This window comes from Ovis canadensis, chromosome 11 (assembly GCF_042477335.2).
Source record: "Ovis canadensis isolate MfBH-ARS-UI-01 breed Bighorn chromosome 11, ARS-UI_OviCan_v2, whole genome shotgun sequence".
Classification (NCBI taxonomy): domain Eukaryota; kingdom Metazoa; phylum Chordata; class Mammalia; order Artiodactyla; family Bovidae; genus Ovis; species Ovis canadensis.
This window is the reverse complement of record NC_091255.1, coordinates 45738083-45763717: the sequence shown is the minus strand read 5'-3', so window position 1 is coordinate 45763717 and position 25635 is coordinate 45738083. Positions and strand designations below refer to the sequence as shown.

Genomic DNA, 25635 nt, shown 5'->3' with positions numbered 1-25635 from the left:
AGCTGACCTGGAAATCAGGAGTTCAAGGGCATCCCTCCTGCCCCTTTTCCTGGCATCATTTTACTCCTCAGGGTCATCAGAATTTCAGCGATTCCATCTCTGCTTGGAGTCCTTACACCTCTGACCCACCCTGCTTGGCTTTTTCACTGCCCTGTTCCTCCATTTCAGTGAAGCAAAGGTCCCTAGGGTTTTGCTGGTCTCATCGTGTGTCCATCATCGGGACGCTGGCGGGCCCACAGAGTAAGGGCTGGTCTGGTAAAGGCCCAGTTTGGTGTCATCGTGTTCCAAAGACGGGCTGTGAAGAGGGCTCCTGGGTGTGCTCTGACCTGAACTGGTAACAACATCCATCAGGGGCTTCCTTTCAGCCAAAAGGCTCAGGAATCTGTGGGATGGAACTGGAGAGGGGTGGCTCAGATTACTTCAATGACCCACCCTCAGAACACCAAACTCTCCTCTGCTGAACTTCCTAATATGAAGGAAGGAATGCTGCCACCAGGGCACAAAATACTGATTCCTTCCAAGTGAAAGCTGGGATTGCCCTCAGCCACTGAAGGCTCCTCTGGCTCTAGGAAAATAAAAGGGGGTCAGGGTGTTGGGCCTATCACTGACCTTGAGGTCCTATGATTGTCATCATATCTTAGGGGGTCAGAAGGGTATAGGTGGAATCAAGAGAACCCCTGGGGCACTGAGCCCTGAGTAAGGTATAAGATAGGTAGGGAGTCTCCAGAGAAAGAGAACCAGGGATGGCTGTCTTGACATAAGAGAAGCCGTTTTTGGCCTGAGCTATTTTGTGATCTAAACCTGGTCACAATGCTTGCCTTTGGACAGGTCTCCTGAATTAAATATCTTAAGGGAACAGAAGAATGCAACAACAAATGACTATTATCAGGCTAGAGAAGTTACCATAGTAAAGATAATATATCAGTTGTAAAGATTTCCAGGTCTGTTTCACTGGTAAAGGTTAGCCTTAAGCGCTCAAACCACCAGATCAACTGGAACCTAAGAGGTGATGATGTTGACATTTTCTGACCCTTGTGACTTCAGTTAACTCAGGCTTGGATTTTTGTGGATACTTCATAAATGTGCATGTATCCTTAGTTTAAAAATTCTCCAATTTCTGTTTTGGGAAAGATCCCTGGTGTTCTCTTTTACTGTGCTGTAAGTAATAAATCCTTCTCCTGCTCTTTGGCTTAGTTACATCTTTTAGCTTGACCAAGAGGTGGACTGGGTTTTTTGGGTAACACAGGCTAGCAGAAGAAACCACTGCTCTACCTGGATCCTCAATAAGGGTTCAGAGTCCTGAGGAATGAAGGTTGGAGTCAGCCCCCTGAACCAAGAACTCCAATCAAGAAGGAGGCTATAATCAATGATCTACACCCATGTGACTGTAGCCCCCATCTGTTTTTCCCTTCTTACTGGAATATTAACACTTCTTCATTTTAAAAAATTAGAAGATGTATTTAAATATTTTCTCTTTCTAGCCTCTCTTCTTTTCCTGCTCTTGGGGAGTGTATTGGAGTGGCTACATTTATTATTGAGATTGCAGAATGGTGAAGCAGGGTTACTGTGGAATTGGGAAAGGAGTGGACAGTCCCTGGGAGACCCTGAATTCTGACCAGTGGCCCATGAACTTACCAGTAGGAGCAGGACAGCCCCAGGGCTATGGCCCACTGGGGAGGGGCTGAGGGAGTTTGCAGCTCTGAATCAGATGAATGTATTATGTTAGGTTTGTTTGCAAATACTTGTTTTCAATCCTTCTCTCTCACCCCGGAAGTGGTATCCTTGACCACTTCCTGTCCCTCACCCATCACTTAATGAGATGTCAAGATCTGAAAACTTTATTTCCCAAAGAACCCTTCATCCCACCTTCCCCTCTAGACTTACAGCCTCTGCCCTAGCCCACTTCTCCCAATCATCTCCTTAATTCTCTGATTCTACTCTTTGCCCTTTCAATCTTGTCAAAAGCCTTGTCAAAACCCTTCTAAATGCAAACATTGCCAATTCACTCCCAGCAGATATGGTGGTTTAGTATCACAAACAAGATCCTCTGATCACCTGCAACTCCACCTCTCTAGCAGCAGATCCTAAATATCTAGGCCTTTCCCTTGACATTCCAACATCTCTGACCTGAAGAGTGTTTGCATTCAAACCTTTGTTCTTTTCATCTTTTCTTCTGTTAATACTGTCCCTTCAGCCAGATTTATATCACCCATTTACAACTTAATCCTGTAGGACTCAGCTGCAAATATCACCTCCTTTTTGAGGTCTTTCCTGTCTTCTCGATCTCAGGTGGCCTTGGCCTACAGCGGCCTGAAGCAGGGTTTCAGCTCCCAGCCAGAGACAGGTCAGGCAGTGGCAGTGAGCGCTAAATCCTGGCCACTAGACCACCAGAAACCAGCAGCCAGTGACAAGGCCCTGGCCCATCAGCTGTGTAGAAATGAATTTCCACATAGAGATGGAAAGTAGTGAAACAATTAGTGTTTATTAGGAGGGAAAAAGAGTCCGGTACATGTGGATAGACACATGGTGGGCTCAGAGAGAGAGTCACACCTCCGTGGGAGCTTCAATCACTTATGAGGCATTTCTTTCGGGTTTCCTTTGGTCGTCATATTGCTTTGCCGGGTTCTGAGTCTGTATTTGGGATATCTCAGCGTCTTCCCGTGTGTGTATAGACATCTTTTAGCCAAGGTAGATTTTAGTGAAGAGGCCTATGGGTAGTTGCATCACTTACTATGAGGTGATGTCCCTTCTCTTTCGACCTCCAGGGAGCCTTTCTATGCATGTGCAGGCTGGGAGGTCTCCTTAATTTGAAGAATGAGGAATATGTGGTTTTTTATCTCCTATCTGGGCAGGGCCCAGCCTCCTCTATCATCCTGCATTTATGGATTTTCTGGTATTACGGAATTCCTGTCCACAGGGGAGAAACTGTTCAGCCTGGGGCCCATCTATCTTACTCTCTCCCAGGATGCAATGCAGCCACTCAGCTGGATTCTGTAGTCTTCCTATGTCCCCTTCATACTCCACACAGACTTCTCTGACATTGCACTGAACACATTGTATCATGAATGTCTGTCTGTGGCTTCTTTAGACAGTAATCTTCTTGCTAACAAGGCCTAGGAATTAGTCTTTCAGCTCTAAGCAGGATCCAGCCTCCCTTATGCTAATCAAAGCCTAGCCTTCTGCTGCTTAAATACCTTCATCAGCTCTCTGTTGCAATGAGAATGAAAAAGAAAGTTCTTACCTGAGCTCACAGCAAAGTCCTTTAGACTGGACTTCATCTTCCTCTCCAGCCCCATGTTTTACCCCTGCTGGCTTTGTCCTCACCACCCCCTCCCAACTGTCTGCAACAGTTCACTTTGACCTTGTTCGTTGCCCTGAATGTCCCTCTGCCGTGTGTTCTTACACCAGCCTCGACTCCCTCTTTGCCACTGTAGCACTTACTGATTTAACTGTAACTCTGTTTCGTGTCTTCTCTGCTAGATTCCATGACAATAAGAGCCACTTGAATTTTCCTTGCTCTTCTATTCTAGCCCAACATGGAACAGACATTCAGTAATATTCAATAAATCATGACATCATGACTTCACAAGCTCTTTTTGTCACCAGGCCAATCTCGGGTTATCTAAATGACTGAGAGGAGTTCCATAGGACCAGACATGAGGTGGGGGCAAAAGACACCCCCCACCGGCGCCCGCCAACTCCAATCCTTAACCCAGAAGCTCTTGATGGAAACGCTGGTTCCCAGGCAGACAGTGGAGGGGGAAATAGGAGTTTTAAAGAGGAGTAACTGTTTCCCAAGGACTGTCCAGGCTCTCAGGGAATTGCGTCCTGAGCCAGGGAGGCTCTCCTGGAAGCAGTTCCAGGTGGGGTCAGCAGTGAGCCAGCAGGTGATGGAGGTAATGGGAGAGAAAGAGTTCACAGTGGAAATGGGGAATGGATTCACAATGGGTACAGCCAGGCCTCTTTACTCATCCTGTGACTAAGAGAGAGTGAACATCCAGTGCTTCCCTGCACATCCCAGGGTACTTGGTTCTGGTAGGGAGAGGGCTGAGGAGGGGCAGGCGTTCAAGGTGAGGGGCTCCAGCACCATCAGCTTATCATACAACCGCCTTTTTCCTTGAAGGGATTCTTGTCCTCAGGAATGCCTTTAAGAAGAGGGTCATTTCCTGCTTCAGCCTCCACATAATCCTTGATTTCCTTTCCTGTTTTGGAAATCTGGGAGAAAGCAAAGTGTGGTTCTAGCCCTTTTCTGTTGCTCAGGATTCATGATTTGCTCAGACCCCCAAAACAGGCTTCTGGGCAGGGTGGGAATAGAGGCCGGAGAGGAGAAAGACAAGAGGCACAGGCAGCTGTGAGAGGGGTATGAGTTCCTTGACCAGAACCAGAAAGCCTGACTCTTACCTGTGAGGGATTTTTGGCCAGGATATTCAGTCCAGGGACCGAATTGGACACACCAAGCCCTCCAGGCTCTGAGGTTATCTCTTGTGCACTTTTGTGGGATCAAACCCTGCCTCCTCCCACCTCCCAGCCCATTCCAGGGGCACCTCTTACTCTTTCTACTGCCCTGGAAAGGTCCCACCACCCTGCTGTTCATCACATCTTCCTTTGCATCCCGTCTCCATGAGGACCAGAAAGGGATAGAGAAGAGGCAGCAGGGAGTGAAAGAGGAGGCTCACCGGAGCTCTTGGGTTCTTCACTTCCTTCTTCAGCTGCTCTACCTCCATCTTTAAGAGCTCCTTCTCGCTGAGCTCCTGGGCCATCCTGTCCTGGAGAGACCAGGCCCTGGAAAGCATCCACAGCCAGGACTTTAAATCCCTTGGTCACCCCCAGCTCCTCCTCTGTACTTTCCATACCTCAACTTCTAACTTCGTCCCTGCTCACCATATATTCTCATCACTCACCACGGATTCACTGCAGCTCCTGGCCCTACCCCACTGTGAGCTAGGCTCAGGAGGAGAGGATGGGGCAGGCACACACAGTCTTTGCCCTTAGATAAGATCTGTCTATGGAGAAAATGGGGATCAGAGTGTTAGGTAGGTAGAATAGGGAAAAGGAGCCCAAAGTGGCGGTGGCTAAAAGACAAAGAAGGGAAAAGCCTGCGAAAATAGAACAAAGGAAGGTCCGAGGACCGGAGTGAAGACTCAGGTAAAACAAACAAGACTCCTGGCTGGCCCAATTTACATAGGACAGGCCCAGGGAGAGAAAAACATATAAAAAGAGGAGCCAAAGCTAGCTCTCTCTCTCCCGCACGCTGGGGCGCTCTTCTCTTCGCGTCTGTGGATTGACGTGCCCTCACGCCTTGAAGATAGATTTTCTTGCTATCTTCTAAATAAAATAGAGCTGTAACTCTGAGCTGTAGCACTGATTTGTCTAAGAGCTCTAACACGGTCCTTTCGCGACCTGAGAGCTATAACGTGGTTTATCCAAGACTCCAAATCATTGTTGTGACGAGACACAGAACCAAGGAACATACACTCAACGCGGGAAGAGCATGGAGAAGGGAGAGGAGAGCAGTTTCTTTCAGTGAGACAGATTCGGGAAGCAAAGTTATTGTTGCACAAACACAGGTAGCTCATGAGGCAGTCTTCAGGAAAATTCAGGTCCTGCCAGAAGAAAGACTACCCTAGTGATTAAGAGAAAGGCTCTGGAGCCTGCCAGACTCCAGTTACGACTGTGACTCGGCAGCTTCCAAGCTGGTGCTCATCCTCCTTCAACCTTCGTCTCCCCATCTGCAAAATGGTATAATAATGGTACTACCTTATATGATTATTGTGAGGATTAAGAAAATAATGTCTGTGAAATATTTTAACACACTGCCTGGCATGTAATAAACACAATGTGTTTATCATCATTATCACTGCCACAGGGTTATCAGGAAGGCCTGCCTGGTTCCTAACCTCAATAATTCTAAGACTAGATCCCAGTCCAGTGCAACCTCAGCCCCTCTCACCTGCTAAGCAAGAGCGTGCACTTCAAGACCCAGACGAAGGCGTTTGAGCCTTCTAGCTCCTCATCAGCTGAAAGTCTTTAGACAAAGCAGATGGTCTGGAAGCCCAAATCTCTGATGCCTAAGCTGATCATAGGCTCAAGGTTCTAAGCCCATCCAGCAGCTTGAGCCTTCCAGACTACCACCACTGCAGGCAACCTGCCCTGCCCCCCGCAATCAGCCCCTCTCCTATAGTGACCCCTCTGGCTTAGAGCTCATTTCCCCATTCTTACCCTCCAGCCCTGCCTGCTCCCCTTCCCCAGTCTTCTCCCTCAAGCCCTCTCCTCCCCTACATCTGAGCCTGCTCTGAGGCTATTTCCAATGAGGCAAGTCCTACACCACCTCCTACCTTCCCTCATCCGAGAAGTCTTTGTGTCCCTCACTCAAGCCCCACCATTTCACCTTACAAGGTTCTCCGAGCTCAAATTTCATCACCCTTTCCGTGAAAATGTACTCAGGATGCTATGCCCATCAGCTAGGGGCCACGGCCACTGCCAACACCCGTGTCCATGCTTCTTTGTCTCCATGCCTGCCTGTGAGCCCGGCACACGTGTCTCCCTCAGCAGTCCCTGGGCACAGGGCTCACATCCTGATCTCTCTCTTGGTCTCCTCCCAGGAACACCCAAGGGCTATGTCATTTAACAGTCACTGAGCTTCTGCTCAGCCTGACGCCTGTCCAGGGGCAAGAGACCCTCTCAAGGAGCAGATATTAAGGGACCAATGTGGTCAGTGAGGGATTGTTTTTTTCTTGACTTCAGAATGACAGACTCCCCAGTAAGAGGGGCAGGGAGGAGGCCCAGAGTCCCTCCTAACTTCCCTTACTCCAGGAATCAAGTCCCATTGACAGCTCTGAGCTCTAAGAGTTTGAGATCAGGACAGGACCCCGGACATCATCCAGTCTGAGTCTCTTGTGAATTCAGGAAATGGAGCACATACCTCCTGAAGCAGGCTCGGTGCTCTGCCCACTGCCGCTTCCTATGACTGTTAATCTGGAATTTAAAGCTGGCGCTCCTCAAAGCCAAGTCCTTCCTGTTGTCTAGTCTGAGTCCCTTACGCTCCACTTGGTCAGTTTCATCTTGTCCTGCCTCCACCAGGCCCACAGCACGTACATACAGCAGATCTTCATTGCACCTAACCCTTCGGAGACTTGATAACACTTCTCAGGGAACCTCTGGTTGTATCTTCTCAGTGTCCTGCCTGGTTCCTCTGGCTGCTGCACCGGCTGTTTTCCACTGTTGTGGCACCACCGCCCTATGGGCCCCCAGCATGACCCGTCTCCATATCCTCTCCACCCTCCAGTCCCCTGTCTCTTGGTGACTCATCCCGAGCTTCCCAAGGAAGCCCCCACCCTCTGCCCTTTCCTCCCCTTCCATGAGTGGAAAATCCATCTCCACCTCCCAGAGCAGGCCAGCCCCCTTCCTCCTGTCTCCCACCCCAGCCCCCGCCGCAGCTTCCTCTCCAGGCCCAGGCAGCAATCACAGCCGCCCCAACCTTGGCTTCCTCTGCTAGGAGGGATTGGGGGGCTGGCCCCCCCCCATTTTCTCCCTTCCTCTGGGCAGGCGACAGAGTGGCACAGGCTCAGGGAGTGGGGACTAACTTCCTCTTGTCCCCGTATGAGCATGCCTGCCCCATGCTAGCAGGTTTGGGTCTCTCACGAAGAGGAAACCAAAAGCAGTGAGAGGGAGGGAAGGCAGAGCAACCAATCAAGGGCAGAGTGAGGTGTAAAACCGACAGGCTCCCCGGGGAGCCGGGCAGAGGCCAGGGGCCATGGCGGAGCTACAGCAACTGCAGGAGTTTGAGATCCCCACGGGCCGGGAGGCCCTGAGGGGCAACCACAGCGCCCTGCTTCGAGTCGCAGACTACTGTGAGGACAACTACGTGCAGGTAAGTGGAGCGGGTGCAGGCCTGGCACTGCAGCCCCCCAGGGGCCCAGAGCCCATCCTGACAGGTGCTGGGCCTGGGCATTGGCTGAGCTATCCTCCCACTCCAGGTCGGCTTCATCCCAGGCCCTTAAATTCTCATGCTGACGCGTGTTCCCAGGGCCTCCTGTACTCCTCTTTCCCAGAGCCTCAGAGATGCCCAGGGAAGGCAGTGCTACCCCATCCTGCTATAGGCTTCACCCCAGGCTCCTCTCCTTCCGAACCTCCCGCTCAGATCCAGAGGCCTAAAGACTTGTCCTCACACACCTGTTGGTGCCATCATTCCATGTTCATGCTGGCTCTAGGTGAGACTTCCAAACATTCCAAACATTGTCTTGAACTTGAGGTGGACAAGAGAAAACTGTCCCTGATATCTGAGGGAGAGCTGAGAGATGTCCCACTATGTTGAGTTAAAGAGATGGAGTTTGACTCAGAGGCAGGGGGATGGACAATATGACAGCATGCAGCAGACTACCAGCAAAATGCAAGGAGAGTGGCATTTTGGAACAGTTTTCTAAATTGTGGGGTTGTCCCAGGACGGAGAGTATGTGCTTGGATGAACACAAGAGGACAGCCTTTATAACAGCCTTGTGAGACAGTATCATTATTCCTGTTTCATAGATGAAGAGACAGCAGTTCAGGGAGGCAAGGTGACTTGTCCAAGGCCACATTGCTTGGCAATGGCAGAGCTGGGCATCAGCCTAGCCTTCCTGACTTCTGAAGCTGAACCCTCTCCTCTCTGCCTTTCCCTCTCTGACATGCTGTATGATTTTAAGACAGTTTATTTGCACTGGGACCTCCCAGCTCCGTAGGAGTGAGTGTTGAAAAAAATAAATAAATAAAAGGAGAAAATGCTTATGAGAAAATGGCAGCTTAAAGAGAGATAATGGTAACAGCAGTTAAAGTGCTTTGCACCTGAACTGGCTTCATTGCTCCCTCACCCAAGTCTGTGAGGTGAGGACCACTCCCACTTCACAGCCAGGAGGCTGAGCTTCAGAAAGATTAACTTACTTTCCCAGGGTCTCCAAGCTAATGGTAGAACCCAGATTTGAACAAGCAACTTTGACTCCAGAGCATTCCCCCCCAAACCTCTAGTTGAAAATGCTACTCCCGCTGTAGATATTGAGTGACTGTGGGTACTGAAACTGAGCTGGAATGTGGCTTGTGAACTAGCTGCATTTCCCCAGCACTGGAAGGCAAGCTCCTCCTATGGACTAGGATGGCGGCCCTCCTTCCCATTCCTTCAATAACTTGTGCACATCTCAAAGCACTTCTGGGTGTGTTCTCATTTGCACACATGGTGTGCACACAGAATTTGAGGTCAGAAAGACCTGAGTCCAATTTCCAGCTCCTGGACATGGGGCAAGTTTCCCTTGTGATTCTTATACCTTTTATCACAGTGTTCACATGGGTTAAACGTAATAATGTATTAGCACATTTAGCCCAGTGTTTCTCCCTTAAGAAGGGCAGGATAAATGGCAGCTGTTAGCATCATCAGCATCTTTCATCAGATGGATGAAAGACAAATATAGATATTCAAAGTTAATTCTAGTGCGGTGAAGCAGCCCTTGCAAAAACCCTCAGAGCATCAGAAGCCCTGACCCAGGTCAGAATCCTTGGATTTCAGCTTCCTTCATGCAGAACACTAACTACTAGACTACAGAGCCAGTTACCTTCCCTGACTTCTCTGAGGATTTTCTGAGGAGCAAATACCTATGAAGGATTTAGATGACTTCTCAAAATTGGCCTTAAATAAGACCTGGTTCCCACGATCTCCCCCTCTTCCTCACACCACCCCCTCCATCTCAAGCAGGTGTCAGGAAACCCTTGGGGAATTGGGGGGGACAGGCTGGGGTCAACTGCAAAGTTTTCTGTCAGGGTCCATTGAGTTTGTAGACAGGGTAATTTGCATGATGAATAAATAGTCAGCCATGAAGATGGATCCCAGACCTTTGTTTCTCTAGACCTGACTTTGGGTTAAGACCAAAGCCAGGGGTCGGTAGGTATCCAGGCTCTGTCCCCCCAGAGCTGGGCCCAAGCAGACATGTTTCCTGTTTGGACCGACAGGAAAAATCCAGTGATGAATTCCACATGCCAGTCCAGGGAGGGGTGAGTACAAGAGAGGCCAGCTAATACAGAGTAGTCACTGCTCCATTCTGGGCCTTCATTCCCTCATCTACTAAAGGTCAGTCTTGAACTAGAATTAGACCTGTTATTCTTTCTGGGTTGATTTCTTTGCCTTTTCAAGGCACTCAGTTATGTATGTTGATGAGATGTAAATTGGATGCAAATAAGCAGTGCTTAGCCTATCTGCAACAGAAAGGCATGGAGAAGCACCTGAGGGTCTGGTTCTGGGCCCACCCTTTGGTTCAAGTTTCACTGGGGCTACACTGGATGCTTCCAGGTCTCTTTGAGCACCCTGCTTAGATAGATTCTAGGTCTGTTCTCCACTACGGGCCCTGAGGAGCAACTGAAGGCCCTTAACAAGGAGACCTCAGGGTGCAGCCTTACTGATCAGTCTGTTGGCCTCTCCCCAGACTTGCCCTGGATTGGCCCCTACCCTCGTGTCCCAACCTGAGATGAGGAAGCTGCCTGGGGAACCAAATGACTAGAGAAACAAACTCTCTTCAGTCTTCAGACACTCCCTGTCCACCCCACCACCACTGCCTGGAAGTGTGACCCTAGCCAGTACCGGGCACAGTGCCTGGCAGGCAGTAGGAAGATGGCCAGCAAGTGTTTGGGTTTGCATTCAACCCACTGATTAATTCACAAATGCATATTCATCAAGATCTGTATGTTGGGCACTAACTATTCCAGGATAGGATACAGAATAAAACACATGAGCTCCCTTCGCTCTTAGGGCTTACATTCTAGTGTGTGTGGATGTGTGTGTGTGTGTGTATGCGGGGATAGATAATAATGTACATAGAAAAAAAATTTCAGATGGTGCTAAGTGCTATGAAGAAAACAGTAAATCTAATACAAAGTCAATACAGAGGGGGGATAGGGGAGATCTTAGGGTGATGAGGGCAAGTGTCTCTGAAGACCTGAGTATAACAAGTGTAAAGGCCCTGAGGTACAAACAATCTCAGCTTGATCAGGAACTGAGACCCAATAGCCAATGTGGCTGGAGGACCATGAGTGAGAGGGAGAGAGGAAGGGGATGAGGGTGAGGAGAAAAACAGGAGCCAGCCTTGTGGGACCCTATATAGGCCCCGGTTATACAGGCTACACTTCCCTGGTGGCTCAGACAGTAAAGAATCTGCCTGCAATGCAAGAGGCCTGGGTTTGATCCCTGGGTCAGGAAGATTCCCTGGAGAAGGGAATGGCAATCCACTCCAGTATTCTTGCCTGGAAAATTCCACAGAGAAGCCTGGTGGGCTACAGGCCATGGGGTCACAAAGAGTCGGACACAACTGAGCAACTAACACTTTCACTATATAAGCTACAGTTAGAAGTTGCTTTATCCTACCCCTCTGGGCTTCAGTTTCTTATCTATAAAATGGACCAAATTACTGGTTCCCAACACCACCTTGCAGACCAGAGCTAAGCCAGGAGCTCAGGAGTCACGTAAGGAGCTTTCCAAGGTACAGATTCACTGGCTGCATGCCCAGGGGATTCTGGTTAGAAGGTCTGGGATGAGGGCCTGAGGTTGGTTGTTTGGTTTTCAAGTCCAATAATATCTTTTCCAGCCAGTGTTGACTTCCTCTTTCCTTTCTACTGTTCACCATTTATGATCCTCCTAAACAAAATATCTTCAGGAGGGTGGTAGGGCTAATCCTCAGTGTGACTATCTGAGAAGGGTATCTTTACCTCCCCTTGGACCCAGTTCCCAGGGCTGCAGAGTCACTTTCCTAATACCCCTTGAGTCCTTCTTACTGCGTCGTTCTTATAGAAACCTCCTCAAACATCTGACGGTAATCACCTTCTCCCAACTCAGCCCCCAACTTCTTCACACCTTATCCCATCCCAGCCCACAGCCAAGGACCCAGTGGAACATACGAGGGCTGTGTGTATTTCAGGCCACCGACAAGCGAAAAGCACTGGAGGAGACCATGGCTTTCACCACCCAGGCCCTGGCCAGCGTGGCCTACCAGGTGGGCAACCTGGCTGGACACACCCTGCGTATGCTGGATCTTCAGGCGGCTGCCCTGCGGCAGGTGGAAGCCCGCGTGAGCACACTGGGCCAGGTAAGAGCTGGGGAAAGGCTGCTCGCCTCAGCCCCTAACTCTTCAGCCCCACCTGGACATCTGTAGCAAAAGTTCTTTCCTGCCTTCCTCTACATCCAAACACCCACCTCTATCCCAGAAAGTTGGCACTTGCCAAGCTTTTTGAGCTTCCTTGTGTCTCAGGGGTGGGCCTTGCTGCCCCTTCGGACCAGGAACTCCCTGACGGCAGAACTCTTTCTGAATTCCTTCCTACATGATAGAAAGTAGGCTCTCCCTATCACAGTGGCTACATAGCACAGAAAAGAGGCAAATGGACCCTGTTTTCATCTAAACACAGGCGGTGACTTTATAAATATCCCAAAGTCAGACTGCTTGCTTGGCAAGGTCATTCTCAGCCCTGGAAGCACTGCCATACCGCACAGCGCCCCACCCCATCTCGCATATACACCCTCCTCCTTCCTTCCTGAATCCTTGGCCGAGGAATTACCCCATAAACCACATGCACGAAGCTACACGTCAGCCTGGCCTGTGCATCACTCACATGTTCAGTGTGAATGTGTCTTTTTCTCTCACCCCAGCAGATTGAAGTTCCCACCCTCTCAGAGATGTAGGTTTCTCCAAAGAACATTACAAGAGGAAGTTGATTCGCTTGTATTGTCCCCCAAGGCAACCCATTCCAGCATTCTTGCCTGGAGAATCTCAGGGACAGAAGCCTGGTGGGCTGCCATCTATGGGGTCCCACAGAGTCGGATGCGACTGACGTGACTTAGCAGCAAGAGGGAGAGCTGGTTCAGCCACGATTCTCCACGTTATCTCCCTCTGCTCCCAAACTGGCCCAGTCTCTTCCCAGCACCCCTTAAGGATGCTGTGTTTTCTCTTTTCCTCTAGTTCCTGCTCAGCTAATAATAGCTCTTGTTCTCTTCCACTGGAAGTGGCTCCAAAGTGGCTCCATCCTCTCCTGGCAACTCTTATCCCAAATGCTATGCGACCTTAGGGACAAAACTCACTCTTTCTCCGCACCTCACTGCCTCCCATGGCCTCTCCCCGTCCCCAAAGTCTTAAGGGAAAGAGCGCTGTCACCTCCAACTCTGTCACACAGATGGTGAACATGCATATGGAGAAAGTGGCCCGAAGGGAGATCGGCACCTTAGCCACTGTCCAGCGGCTGCCTCCCGGCCAGAAAATCATCGCCCCTGAGAACCTGCCTCACCTCACGCCCTACTACCGGAGACCCCTCAACTTCAGTTGCCTGGATGACATTGGCCATGGGATCAAGGTAGAGAGAGGGGCCCTCCTCTTTCTCCACAGCACAGCCTCTGTTTTTTTAAGGCCACACCTCATGGGGATTTTGTTCCCCCAGTCCATGCCCCATGCAGTGGAAGCACAGAGCCCTAACCACTGAGCCACCAGGGAAGTCCCCCACCCTCTTCTGCCTCCTGACTCCCTTCTCTCTAGAGCCTCAGTTCTCTTCCAGGACCGAGTTCTCGTCCCACCCTGCAGCCCCTTTCCTTCCTCATTCCCTGAAGCCATCGCCCTAAGAGGCTCTGCTGCTTCCCATGGGGCCCCCTTATAGGAGAGGGGGCCCATCTTCTTCCTTTAAAATTCATCACAACCTTTCTTTTAATAACTGACCTTTCCCCTTATCACATGACCTGCTGACAATGCCACCTGGGCTCACACATACACACTTGTGGGTACAGGATGGGGATGTGTGTGTGAAGGGGAAGAGCGGACAGGGAAATGTCAGGGTGCATGAGAATGGTTCCCCAGCCACAGCAACTTCCTCTGTCTGGAGGTTTGAGGTCACTGTGCTGAACAGTCACCCAGAGTTGCTGTGGGGTGGGGAAGGCAGGGGATGTAGGCACTCAAATGAGGACATGCTCAAGACTGGCATTTTCTTCACAGCCCACCTTCTTCTTCCAGGTGGGAGAGGACGCACCCTTAATCCCATTTTATCCATTCCTTGTCCCCACACTTCAACATTCCAGATTAGACTGGCTGCTCTCCTGTAGCTAAACGGCTCCTTGATTTCCTTAACACATCTCCCTCCAAAACAGAAAGCACACTCCCTCCTTCAGTCGCCAGACCCTCTTACCAGTAAGCTCTTCCTTTTATCCAACCTAAATTCTTTATGCCTGAGTTCAAGTCCCTTTTGTCTTGTCCCTAGGGGAGGATAGCAGAGGACATCATTCCTCATGTACTTATTCTTAGGAAAACTCCATCACCAACTGAAGTGCTCTCTTGCACATGAGTTCACAGCTTGTCACTTGTACACTGTACATTCTGCTCCTCTCTGCCCTGAACTCCCCACAGCCAGTTCCTCAGGCCCACGAAAATGACAGGTGGGAGGTTTCTACCTCAGCCCTCTCAGCCGTGGGCTGGAGTTGGGGTTTCTCAGAGTTAAGGCCCACAAAGCCGAGCGCTCAGCATCTTTGGGTGAGAGTGGGGCTCAGCTGCTGAGGCCCTGCAAGAGGAAGTGGCCTTCAGATCCTGTCTGCCTGAGCCTATGGCAGATTTAAGGCCCGGTCTGCCAAGAGCAAGACTGAGAGGGGTGGGGTGGGAGAGCCGGCTGGGCAGTGGAAGTCGGCACTTGCTCTCCCAGTTCTTGTCTGCCCCTCCCCCATTTCCTCTCTGGGATGCAGGGGCGCCGTTGCAGGCCCCTGTGGGTGTCAGCCCCCGCCCCCTGCTCCCCCCGCAGGATCTGAGCACGCAGCTGTCACGGACCGGGACCTTGTCTCGTAAGAGCATCAAGGCACCTGCTACTCCCGCCTCCGCCACCCTAGGGTGAGGTCTCCCCACAATCGTAACCTGCCCCGCCCCCGCCTCCTCTCGCTCCCCTCAACCAGAAACTACTCCCCACCACCCGCCCCTTCAAGCCAGGCGCCAAACTTCCTCCTCCGACAGCCCGCCTGCCCGAACCCCTGCTCGCCTGATGCCTTCTCCCTCGATGTCACTTCACTCCTATCTACCCACCCCAGGAGAGCGCCCCGGATCCCCGAACCCGTGCAGCCCCCCGTGGTGCCCGACGGCAGACTCTCGGCCGCCTCCTCTGCCTCCTCACTGGCCTCGGCCTGGTGAGCCCCACAGGTTTTAGGTTGGGGCGGTCATGAAGGTGGATTAAGACCGCGGGCCACAAGGGCGGAGCTTGTGATTGAAGGGGCGGGGTCAGCTTGGGTACTGAGTAGGAAGTTGTTCCCCAACCTAGCAAAGCCCCTCTCTCTCTGATCTTCAGCAGCGCCGAAGGTGTCGGTGGGGTCTCCATGGCCAAGGGGCAGGCAGCCCCCCCACCCCCTCCCCCTGTTGCCCCTGACTTCTTCCTGCTACCCCCTTCGTTGGAGAAACTGTCTTTGCCCCCACCGGGTAAGGAGCCCCGCCTCCTCCTATCTCAACGTTTGGGGTTGTTTTCTCACCTCTCGAGACTTCCCACCCCACCTCACCCTAGTTGGATCCAGCTGGGCCTATGTCAGTGAATACTTTGTCCAAGGTAGGACAGAAGAAAGCAGAGGAAGCAAGCTAACATAATTGAGCCCCTGCTTTTTACCAAGTCAAAGCTTCTCATCCATTTTCTTGCGTAAATTTGACCGCTTAGGATCTTCACACTCCCATTCAACAGATGAAGAAACTGAGCCTGTGAAGTTTAATTAAGTGACTTGCTCAAGGCTTGCCCAGCCAAGTGGCAGAGTCTGATCACCCTACACTGTTCAACATTGCTGTTTACTGAGCACCTACCACCCGCTAGAGGCACTGCGGGAGGAGCAGGATGAACAAGGGCTGCAGGCAGAGTGCATTGAATGGGTAGATCCCCGGGCCCTGCTCTCCAACAGTGAAGTTTCTTGGAGTGGATGGGGTTGCCTGTGTCACGCTTGCAGCCTTTCTGCTTCTCTCCTAGCCCCAGAGCTGCCCACGCCCCTCGACCTGCCCCCTCCTCCACCCCTGGATGTAGATGATCTGGAGCTGCCACCTCCACCCCCACCAGGCTTTGGGTCTGAAGAGCCCAGCTGGGTCCCTGATGCATACTTGGAGAAAGGTACTTGAGTCCTGGGACTGAAGGGCAACAGATCGTGGGGTCAGGTTTCCCCCCACTCTTCTAGCCCAGAGCCATTCTCCCTTCCATTTGCAAAGGTGTGACCCTGTTATTCCTCACACACACCCACACAGAAAAGCAGCTGGCCTGATACTGAGTATTAGCTCAGCTGGGGAGGAGCCCAGGGCTTGGTAGAAGGCATCTCCTGCCCCAGTCCCCATGGTGCTCTCTAGAGTTCAGGGTGTAGGCCCCAGCATCCCAGGGTGCAGCAGGAGGCACATCCCACAGCACCCTCTACTCTCTCCCTCCAGTGGTGACACTGTACCCATACACCCGCCAGAAGGACAACGAGCTCTCCTTCTCTGAGGGCACAGTTATCTGCATCACCCGCCGCTACTCTGATGGATGGTGTGAGGGTGTCTGCTCCGAGGGGTCTGGATTCTTCCCTGGGAACTATGTGGAGCCCATCAGCTGACAGCCTGGTCTCTGCGATGCTGATTCAAAGCACTGCCTTGAGTGAGCCTGAGTCCCACACCAAAGCCAGCTTCACTCAAGACTGGACCAGGCTTGCACACCTCTGGGCTGTTAACTGTTGTCTATCCCTTCCCCCCATTGCAGTGGGAGGGGGTCCTGGGAGAGGTACCCAGAAGCCTGCTAGAGACAGGAAATAACTGGAAGCCAAGGTGTTTGGTGATCTTATCCACAGGAGACCCTTGGACCATGCAAGACAGGGTCTCCAGCTGCAAGTGCCAACTTGGAATAAAACTGGTGACCTCTTGATGATTGCCCTGCAGGGTGGGGTGCGAGGTGTGCCGAAAGATTGAAAGGTAACCCGGTTTTTAGGCTCCCGGGGACTGAGTCCCTTTGCCTACCCTAAGCAGGAATATCTCCCGTCTCCTCCCTGCTTGAGCCCTCTCCATGAGACCCCTGTGCCGCTCTGTGAAGACAGGCTGCACCCTACTCTTTTGCCTGTTCCTTGCTTTATGAATTCAGTCTTGGTTCCCCAAACTGGACACTCCTCCAAGAGTGGAGCCCAGCTCCCTCACTTAAGTGGGGCTTTCTGAGAGATCATCTCACCCTCATCCCTCAGACTGCGGCGCGAGAGATCTCAGTCACCTCTGCCCCTTTTCCTCCTTTATAGCTCTGAAACACCAAAAGGGGCGGGGGTTGGGTTTCAGTGGCTCTGCTTTAAAACATCATGGCTTTCTGTTCCATACGGGAGGGGAGGGGTTCAGAGGGTCCAGTTGGCGGGGCGACTTTGGTTAAGTCCCTGGTTTCTTGCTGCATAGAAGAGGCTGGGGTGCGAGGAGGAGACGTCGTCACGTTCTCTGAGGTCCCTGGCTGGCCGGACCCGAGCCCTGGACAGTGTACTACCTCATTCCACCACCAGGAGGCGACTGTTCCCTCTGGCATTTCTTCCTGTGGGAACGCTGACAGCGTGCGTGGGGGGAGGCAGGAGTGTAGTGTAGGGTCACAGAAGGTAAAGCAAGACCTAGGCCTGAGACTGGCGTCCTTGGAGAGCACCATCTCTCCGCGGGGAGTGCGGGGCTGAAGGGACGGGGAGAGGAATTTCAGGACCTGGGTCCCCCTGACAGAAGTCTAGGGGAAGGAAGTCATGCGGCCCAAGGCAACAGTTAATGAAACACAGTGGGAGATGTTCCTTCTCTACTCTGCCAGGCAACCCTTTCCTCCCAGTTGGGAGGGGACAAGGTTTTTGGAAAACACTGCTGCCTGCTTGGGTCTGCGCACCACCCTAGCGGGACCAAACCGGAATTCGCTGGCAGTGGAACTGGGGGAGACAGCCAAGCTGGGTTAACTGCATAGATGGGGATAGCTCCGAACTCTCTCCTCCAGCCCCCAAATGGACGAGCTCCGGATTCCGGAAATTCCCGGAGGGACCCACCAAAACGAAAGGGAAAGGGAATAATAAAACTAGGTTTGTCTTTCCCTGTCCCCAGCCCCCTTCCCGCCGGGCGCCCCCTGCAGGCCGCGTCCTCAGCACGTCTTCAGCACCTGTTGCAGATGGAGGCGCACTTCGGTGGCATTTTCCCAGGGTACCACGCTGGCGCGGAAGGAGCTGGGGTCAGCCTTCTGTGCCTCCTGGATAAGGCGGTGCATGGGGTAGCCGCGGCGAGGGAAGGCCACATCGCCACCGGCCAGCAGCCCCATGGGACAGAAGTCGTTGGCTCCGTCGCCCACGTAAAAAAGGCGCTCGAAGTGCACGCCGTCGTGGGCCCGCTCGCGCAGGTAGTCGCTGAGCACCTTGTGCTTGCACATGTTGGCGGGGCAGCGCGCGCAGCTGTGTGAGTGGAAGGGCCGCAGCGCCAGCAGCCCCCGAGCGTCGGGCCCGGAAGGGTTGCTGAAGATGCGGCGGAACAGGCCTTGGTGGCCGGCGGCGCGCAGCGCGCTCTCCACGCCAAAGGTGTTGGCGTCTGAGATGAGAATAACCTCAAAGCAGGAACCCTGCTTGGCCACAAACTGCAGCAGTTCGCCCATGCCGGGCGATAGCGGGATGGACTCGTAGACAGCGCGCAGGTCTCGCGGCCGCACGCCCTGGTCGCCCAGGTACTGGAAGACGCGCTGCATGTACTCGTTGTAGAAGCCCTCGCGGTAGGTGGCACGCAGGCTCTCCGGGAGCCGCTGGCCCGGCGCCACGCGCACGATCGAGTCGTCGCTGTTTTCGTCCACGATAGTCTCATCAAAGTCGAAGGTCAGGAGGAAGCGCGGCGAGCCCTGCGCAGCCATCCCGCCGTCCTGGGAGCAGGGGAGAGAGGAGCAGGAGGAGGAGGGAGCAAGCGAGAGGGGGCGCGGCAGGAGCCGGCCCGGGAGAGGCAGGTTAGCGGGCCACGGCCAGAGATGCTGGCACATCGAAGACCTGAGGAGGACCCAAGGCTGGTTAGGCTGGTTAAGCAACGCCGGCGTCCCCACCCCTGCCTTCCCTGTCCACCCTCTTGCACTTCTGTGTTAACTGCTCTGGGGTTTATCCTCAGGGGACCATCCTCCTGAACCCTGAAGGGCTTCTTTGGCACCTTTCTTCTACTCTCATCTGGGGCCATGGGGGCTTAACCAAGGTTCAGGAGAGTGGAAGAGCAGCTTCCAAGGAGTCACTCCGTTGGGAAGGTTTCTGGACTAGACCATTCTAGAGACTTCCAGTGACCCCTTGTTGGTGGTGGACACAGGGAAGGTGGGAGGGACTCCACTCCTTTTCCCTATTCATTCATTCATTCAACTGGAACAGATCTGTCATTCCACTTTTCAGCCATGTAGAGCCGATGGCTTGTAGGACTGTGATGGATGGTAGAAACCAGGGAAGACTTGTTGGCACTACCCAAGGCATGTGGGCAATCAGTGCCAGACCTGGAGAGTGAGGTGCCTGGGCTTCCGCATTGGCCAGAGAACTGGATTTTAGCTCTTGGAGGAACCAGTTAGGTGGATTGACCACCCAAAATCCAGGCAGGGTCTGTGAGCTGCTTCCAGCCAGGTGGCCCTGGGCAGGGGTCCAAGGATGGGACACAACTTCTCTGGGGAGTTTCAGGGCCCTGTCTGACAGCTCATCACTAATCACTTGCCAGTTCCCTGGGAGGAACTTGTCAGCGGATGGGGTTTCTGCCAGAGTCCGAAGCAAGCAGGCAGCAGGAGAAGCAGTGGGACTTGGGGAAGTAGGAGCCTCCCGCACCAGGCCACGACACACCTGGGAGATGGGTAAGGAAGAGGAAAGAGAGCGGCAGTGGCTGAGAAGGCAGAAGGAGAGGGAGTGGGGGCATGGCTGGGGTGGAGGGGATGAGGAAGGGCTGGGGAAGAAGAGGGCCAGGAGGACGTCATGCTAGGGGAGCACAGGGCAGAAGGGACAGGAAGAGTAGGGGTGGGGAGCTCCAGAAAGTCAAGACCTGGGATGGTCATGTTCATGGGGGATAAGGGAGAGGATGCGGGGCAACATGGCAAGGGTGAGGGCATGAAGGCAAGCAAGTGGAGAGCAGAAGCCCTCTGCAGCTTGCCCCTGCCCCAGAGGGACAGCAAGCAGACTGCACAGCTTCCGAGTACCACTGTGCTGTCTTCTCCCTTCCACATTCCACCCGTTAGTTGAGACAAAACCACTCCTCTTTCTAGTTTCTTCCTAACTCCCTTTCCAATATTCCTGTGATGTTTACAGCCTGGCACATCCTGTAAAATGGAAGTCCAAGGCTCCTAACTTCTGAGTTGGGATTTGAACCTGGCTATCTGCCTCCCTAACAGAACTGTCCCTTCAACTTCATGCAGTCACTCTCTGGTCTCACCAACATCTATCTGAGTTTCAGTGGCCCAGGATTCCTGGAGTTGAGGATAGAGAGCATCAGGGACCCATGCTTGCGATGGAAGCTTTCAGGGATTAGTGGAGGCTCAATAGAGGTGAGAGCAGGCTTAAAAGAGGCTGGATAGGGCTCCTCCCACCCCATGATGGGAACATGGAGCTGAGGCCTCATCCTAAGAGACCCCTGGAGGGACCCACTTACCCTAGACAGGCATCGGAGGCCAGCAACTGGAAAACACCCGCTCATTGTCAGTACATCACCCTGAGCACCACCTGTAGGGATTGTTGGCCTCCAGCCGTCGGTCCAGAGCTCCTGACAACCATACAAGGTCCGTGTGAGGGTGCCCGGTCAGGTGGTGGTGTTTCTACCACCAACACCCACCTGATCCTATCCCCTCTCCTGAGCCTCAGGAACCACTCGGTAAAAACAGCCCATCAAATAAGCTAAGGACCACAAGGCCCTTGCTAGGCATCCTCTTAACAATCCCTCATGATGCTGGAAAGGTTACAGATATTATTGAAGACCTAGAAAGGGTAACCAACTTGTACAAACATCACCCACTATATATGGCAGAGACAGATCTCAAAACCAGATCTCAGAGTCTGAGACCAGTGTTTTTTTTCTCTATATGTTCACTGCCCCTTTCTTGTGTATGGTTCATCATGGTTTACAAATAAGCTTCACTTATATTCTGTCCTTGCTCATCACAATTCCATGGATTCAGCAGATGAAAAGGACTCAGAGATTAAATAACTTGCCCAAGGCTACGATGTTTCCTTGGGGCAAAGCCTGGTTTGTGAACTCCTGGCCACAGCCTTGCCTGCCCTCTGTCCTCAAAAAGGAAGAGGCAGATGCCCAGGGATGGGCATCCACTGCAGCTGGAGAGCTAGGACCCCTGGGTACCACAGGTGATCTAGGACTGTCTCACTCCCTGGTGCTTCTAGAGACTGGCAGTCCGCCAGGAGTCAGGTTGAAATTTCTGCCAGATTTTGCTATGTGACTTTGGGGACAGGATTTGGCTTCATGGGGGCTTCCCCAATGCTGCTTCAAACCTACAAGTCCCTGTTGCTGCCCTCCACCCTGGGTTTAAATGAGACTAGATGCAGCTGGGACACAGCTGGACCGCGACTGTGAGCCAGGAGACTAGACAGGGGAAGGAGCAAAGGTCTGGCTGGCTGCTGCCCTCTGGTGGTGAAAGTGGGTGACACTGGGTACCCCTCTGACTTTGTCAAGGTGACTCTCCCCAGACCATCCCAGGACAGCAAGGAGAAGCAACAGCTTCTCAAGAAAGAGACGGGGACTTCGCAGGAGCAGGGCACCAGTTAGAGGAAGGGCCCCCTCCATCTTGAGGTAGCCCATCTGTCCCCACTCCCTGGCTACACATGCAATGTGGATTTCAGCCTTTTCCCTAAGAATTTGTAGTCTAGGAATATAGTTGTGGACAAAGCTGAATGGGACAGTGGGCAAAAAGAGGGAAGGGATTGGGAGAGGAGACACAGGTCAAAAATATGGGAGAGAAGGGGAGGGAGGCATGTGAGGTAAAAGAAGGGCATGTTTGGGGGGTTAGAGGTGGAAGGGCTGTCCCAGGTCCCATCTAGATGGACTTTCAGCCTTCCAGAATCCTGGCTGATATCACATGTCCCCCAGGGGACAGGTGAGTCCAAAGAGGAAAGGTCAAAGGATGCCACACCCCTTGTAAAAGCAAACATGGACAGACACATGCCAGAATGATATGAAGATAAAAGGATCTCAAGGAATCACCCAGAGACCAGCTTTCATTTCTTTGCCCTTGATTCTTTTTTTTTTTTAATTTGGTGGAATAGTCTACTTGTTTTTAATCATGTTCAAAACTTCTCAGCAAAAGTTAGGTTCTTTTCATCTAATACTAGTATTCAGGGAAACCAGATTGTTGGTGAGTTGCCCTTGCTTTAGTCCCTAGAGGTCTTCCCGTCGAAATTGAGAAGGCCATGCTGCAACACCCACCCCTAGCCCACAGTAGTCAGAGGCACCCCAAGCCCCGCTGAAATCTGGCTCTCGGGACATTCAGAGAGGTCACTCACCTCTGGAAGCTTTCTCCTGAGTGATTGAATCCTCTTGTGGTCACCGAATAGGAAAAGGGGGACAGGACCTCTGAGCTTTTCCAGCAGGCTAGAGCAAATGACAGAAGGGTTTCATTGGGCTGGCAGGGAGTCCATATTCTAGTTCTACCTAAAACCAGTGTTTCCCCCACCCCCACACTGGCCCCTTGCACCCCTGCACCTTTTTACACAAGTGCTGTCACATTATATCCATGGGAATAGGATGGGAGGACACCTTTGGGATGGGGAAACAGAGTTTGAAAATTCCCATTAATGGATGGTTGGAGGCCACAGGGCAGTGTTCCACAAGAAACTGCAGGATAAGGATGTGGCAAGGGCAAGGATCCCAGAAATACTACAGTAACAAGTCCTCTGCTTAAGACTAGGTCTCCTAGCATCAATCACTAGAAATCACTTTCCACCACTAAGGTGCAATTCTCCCCCTCCCCCAGACAGCACTCCCAACTTCACCATGGTTTCTTCCTTGGTCTCTTCCTTCACCACTAGCAGTGAATAAGAAAAACAAAAGCCCAGAGAGGTCAAGCTAACATCCTGGGTCACACAGCATCAGAATCAGGATTAGAACTAGAACTCAAGGGTCTCTGCTGCCTCTTGGGAAAACTGCAGCCAGAACTTCCTCTATTGCCTTGGAGATTCCCCTGGGTTGTGAGCTTGTTGTCCTGACAGCTGGGTTGACGTCCTGGAGCTCTGGTGCCAGTGAGAAAGATAGGACCAGGAGTTGACGTCCTGGAGCTCTGGTGCCAGTGAGAAAGATAGGACCAGGAGTCACCTCTGTGTTTCCCTGCCTGGGTAGACAAGCTAGGAGGGGATCTTCAGTGGGCAAGGAGGTGGCAGCTGCCGGTGGAGTCTGGGGAGAGATATTTTTAGAGGTGGCTGGAAAGCAGGCACTCTGGCACACCCCCAGCTGGCCGGTGCTTCGCTCCAGTGCGGGGCGGCGGGGGGTGGTGGAGGGGGGACAGTTCGGGAGCCCAGGGGACTCGTGGGTGGCAGGGAGCAAGGAAGCACGGATTCCTTCGCCTTGTCTGTGTCGGGAATGGAGCGATAGCCAGACACCTAGTCCCTTGGGTAGGAGAGGAACTCATTCCTCTGCTCCAGCGACTCCCCTACGGACACGCGCGTGAAGGAGCGCTCTCAGACCCAGCGCAGCCCCCACCCCACGCTGGGACCCCAGCCTTCCCCTACCTCGGCGAGTCCAGGACTCACGTGGGGAGCGGCGGCGGCAGAGGTCTGTCCCGGCTGAGTTTGGAGTGTGAAGAGTAGGGGGACACGGGCTAGCTGAGGTATTTGGGCTCAGGATGGAGCAAGGGGTGCTTACAGGAATTGGAGGGGATGCGGTGTCTTATCCACCCCCGGATTTCTGGGCTTCGGCTCTCACGAGTCCCTCCAGTCCGGAGGGGCCGTGGATGATATGCGTCTGGGCCGTCCCCTCCACTTGCCCCCATCCCCCCGGGCCGCCGCCGCGTCCCCTTTAAATACCGGGGAGCCGGAGCCGGAGCCGGAGCCGCGGCTGGCGCTGCGGCTGCCGCAGCACCGGAGCCCACCGCAGTCTCCGCACGTCACAAGCGGTTGTCCAATCACAGCGGCGTCGGAGCACACCAAAGGGGCGGGCCGCCGGTAGGCCACGCCTCCCTGCTGCTCCACAGGCTCCCGAAGCGCGAGCGAAGGTGGGATTGGGCGCCGCCGGGAAGGGTAGGAGGGTGAAGATGTAGTGCATCCCTTCAGAGGAGCGTGGGTGGGGGGCACCCTCATTAGAGCGGCTGCTGGGCTCTAGGTAAGTCCCGCCCACACACCTGGAGGTGCCAGGGCAATGGACTTTCTCCACCCCCGCCTCTAGAGCTCAGATCCCCCGGACTTGCAAAAATGCACTCCCACCTCCAGCCCTCATTCTGTTCTGCGCTCCTAAGCCCGAGGGCAGGCTTCGGCTGACCCCGCCCAGGGAAAAGCAGTTCCTCTCCCCTGTGCGCAAAGCTGGGCTGGCTGGGTGCCCTCTGCCCTCCAGGCACAGTCGCTTCGCCCCGCTACTTGGGACCCTTGCCCCGGTTACAGGTTACAGAGGCCTGCGGACTTTCCCGCTCTCCTATCCTGTATACACTGAGTTGGGGACCAGACTCTGCCCCTTTGCAAGTAGCGTTGTAAATAAAAACCCCGACTTTCTCCTTCTTGAGTCCTTTCCCGGCCACACCCGCTCCACCCTTATGCCCTCCCACCCTGGTGAGGAGTAGAGATCATGTTTAGAGAGGAAAGAAATTTACTGAGAACACACTATGAACCCGGTGTAGTACTAGGTCACAGCACTTAACGGTTGAATGTTGACAGCAGGAGAAATTGAGTTCAACCCCCCGCACAGCTAACTCAAACGGGGTCACAACGGGACTGTGTTAGCTAGGAAGAAGGTGGGCACCCCGTGCCTGGGTCTAACTTCAGTCCTCCCTAGTCTCCCTGGCTCCACTCTTGGAAGAAGAGAAGGAGCAAATGCAAAGGGCCTGAGTCATCTGGGAGCTGGTAAGGCTGGAAACCAGAGGTAGCAGGGTCAGTCAGGGAGTACCCTAATCTCTGTGCCAGGGGCTAGGGGTTCACCGATGAACAGGACAAATGTGTGCCATGCTTCCATATATACAAAAGGAAACAAACGCTTTAAAGCTCCAAACCTGACCCTTGACACTCTTACCAGTAACTCCCAGTGTCCCAGCTCCTTCAACTGATTGGCTGCTTCACTGCATCTCACATCCCTGTCTTCACACCTCACCTTTTTCTCTTGCTCTCCTGATGGGGCCCTCTCCTCCTCAGGACCACGTCCACCCCATTTGCTGAAGGAGCTCAGCCTGGACATCATCTCTTGCCCTGTTATGCAACCTGCAGCCCCTTTCATTATACTGACCACATGTGTACTAACAGACCACGTAGTAGATGCCGCAAGTGTAAGCACATAGGGTAGGGGGGCCCCAGAGAAGGAGATCAGGCATGGCCTTCTTGACATGAGAGGCCTCTTTGTTTTTTTTGAGAGGCCATTTTTTCCTAAGCCATTTTGTGATCTTAGCCTGGCCACAATCATTATCACTGATAGGTCTCAGTAATTAACGAGCTTAAGGAAAGAACACAGGAAAAGCAGTCAAGAAAAAATAGTTCAGTGATAAAACAGAGTCCAAGTT

The 25635-nt window shown here is 52.8% G+C and overlaps 3 protein-coding genes across 24 annotated transcripts; 1 reads left to right on the top strand and 2 right to left on the bottom strand.

Annotated features, from left to right (window-relative positions):
• Positions 1 to 2463: 2463 nt before the first annotated feature.
• GNGT2 (G protein subunit gamma transducin 2) lies at positions 2464 to 7276 on the bottom strand. Of its 2 annotated transcripts, none has more exons than XM_069543200.1 (3): positions 6923 to 7276; positions 4677 to 4782; positions 2464 to 4215 (listed from the first exon to the last, which is right to left on the bottom strand). In XM_069543200.1, the coding sequence occupies exons 2-3, from the start codon at positions 4758 to 4760 to the stop codon at positions 4090 to 4092; spliced, it is 210 nt and encodes a 69-aa protein (XP_069399301.1). In that variant the 5' UTR covers positions 4761 to 4782; positions 6923 to 7276; the 3' UTR covers positions 2464 to 4089. The 2 variants fall into 2 exon arrangements, with proteins under 2 accessions (XP_069399301.1, XP_069399302.1); XM_069543201.1 differs by lacking the exon at positions 6923 to 7276 and adding an exon at positions 5951 to 6021.
• A 114-nt stretch (positions 7277 to 7390) lies between these two features.
• ABI3 (ABI family member 3) lies at positions 7391 to 16878 on the top strand. Of its 8 annotated transcripts, none has more exons than XM_069543197.1 (8): positions 7391 to 7870; positions 11928 to 12095; positions 13174 to 13350; positions 14773 to 14858; positions 15053 to 15148; positions 15307 to 15434; positions 15964 to 16101; positions 16410 to 16878. In XM_069543197.1, exons 1-8 carry the CDS (start codon positions 7754 to 7756, stop codon positions 16571 to 16573), a joined length of 1074 nt encoding a protein of 357 aa, XP_069399298.1. In that variant the 5' UTR covers positions 7391 to 7753; the 3' UTR covers positions 16574 to 16878. The 8 variants fall into 8 exon arrangements, 3 of the variants coding, with proteins under 3 accessions (XP_069399298.1, XP_069399299.1, XP_069399300.1); XR_011247098.1 differs by having other exon boundaries at positions 7433 to 7870; positions 15307 to 15869; XR_011247097.1 differs by having other exon boundaries at positions 7433 to 7870; positions 14979 to 15148; positions 15310 to 15434.
• Positions 16879 to 17217: 339 nt separating this feature from the next.
• Positions 17218 to 24638, bottom strand: PHOSPHO1 (phosphoethanolamine/phosphocholine phosphatase 1). Of its 14 annotated transcripts, none has more exons than XM_069543183.1 (5): positions 23669 to 24037; positions 22448 to 22535; positions 20589 to 20699; positions 19668 to 19789; positions 17218 to 18973 (listed from the first exon to the last, which is right to left on the bottom strand). In XM_069543183.1, the coding sequence occupies exons 3-5, from the start codon at positions 20631 to 20633 to the stop codon at positions 18094 to 18096; spliced, it is 1047 nt and encodes a 348-aa protein (XP_069399284.1). In that variant the 5' UTR covers positions 20634 to 20699; positions 22448 to 22535; positions 23669 to 24037; the 3' UTR covers positions 17218 to 18093. The 14 variants fall into 14 exon arrangements, with proteins under 14 accessions (XP_069399284.1, XP_069399285.1, XP_069399286.1 ...); XM_069543184.1 differs by having other exon boundaries at positions 23690 to 24025; XM_069543185.1 differs by having other exon boundaries at positions 23802 to 24015.
• Between the last annotated feature and the right edge of the window lie 997 nt (positions 24639 to 25635).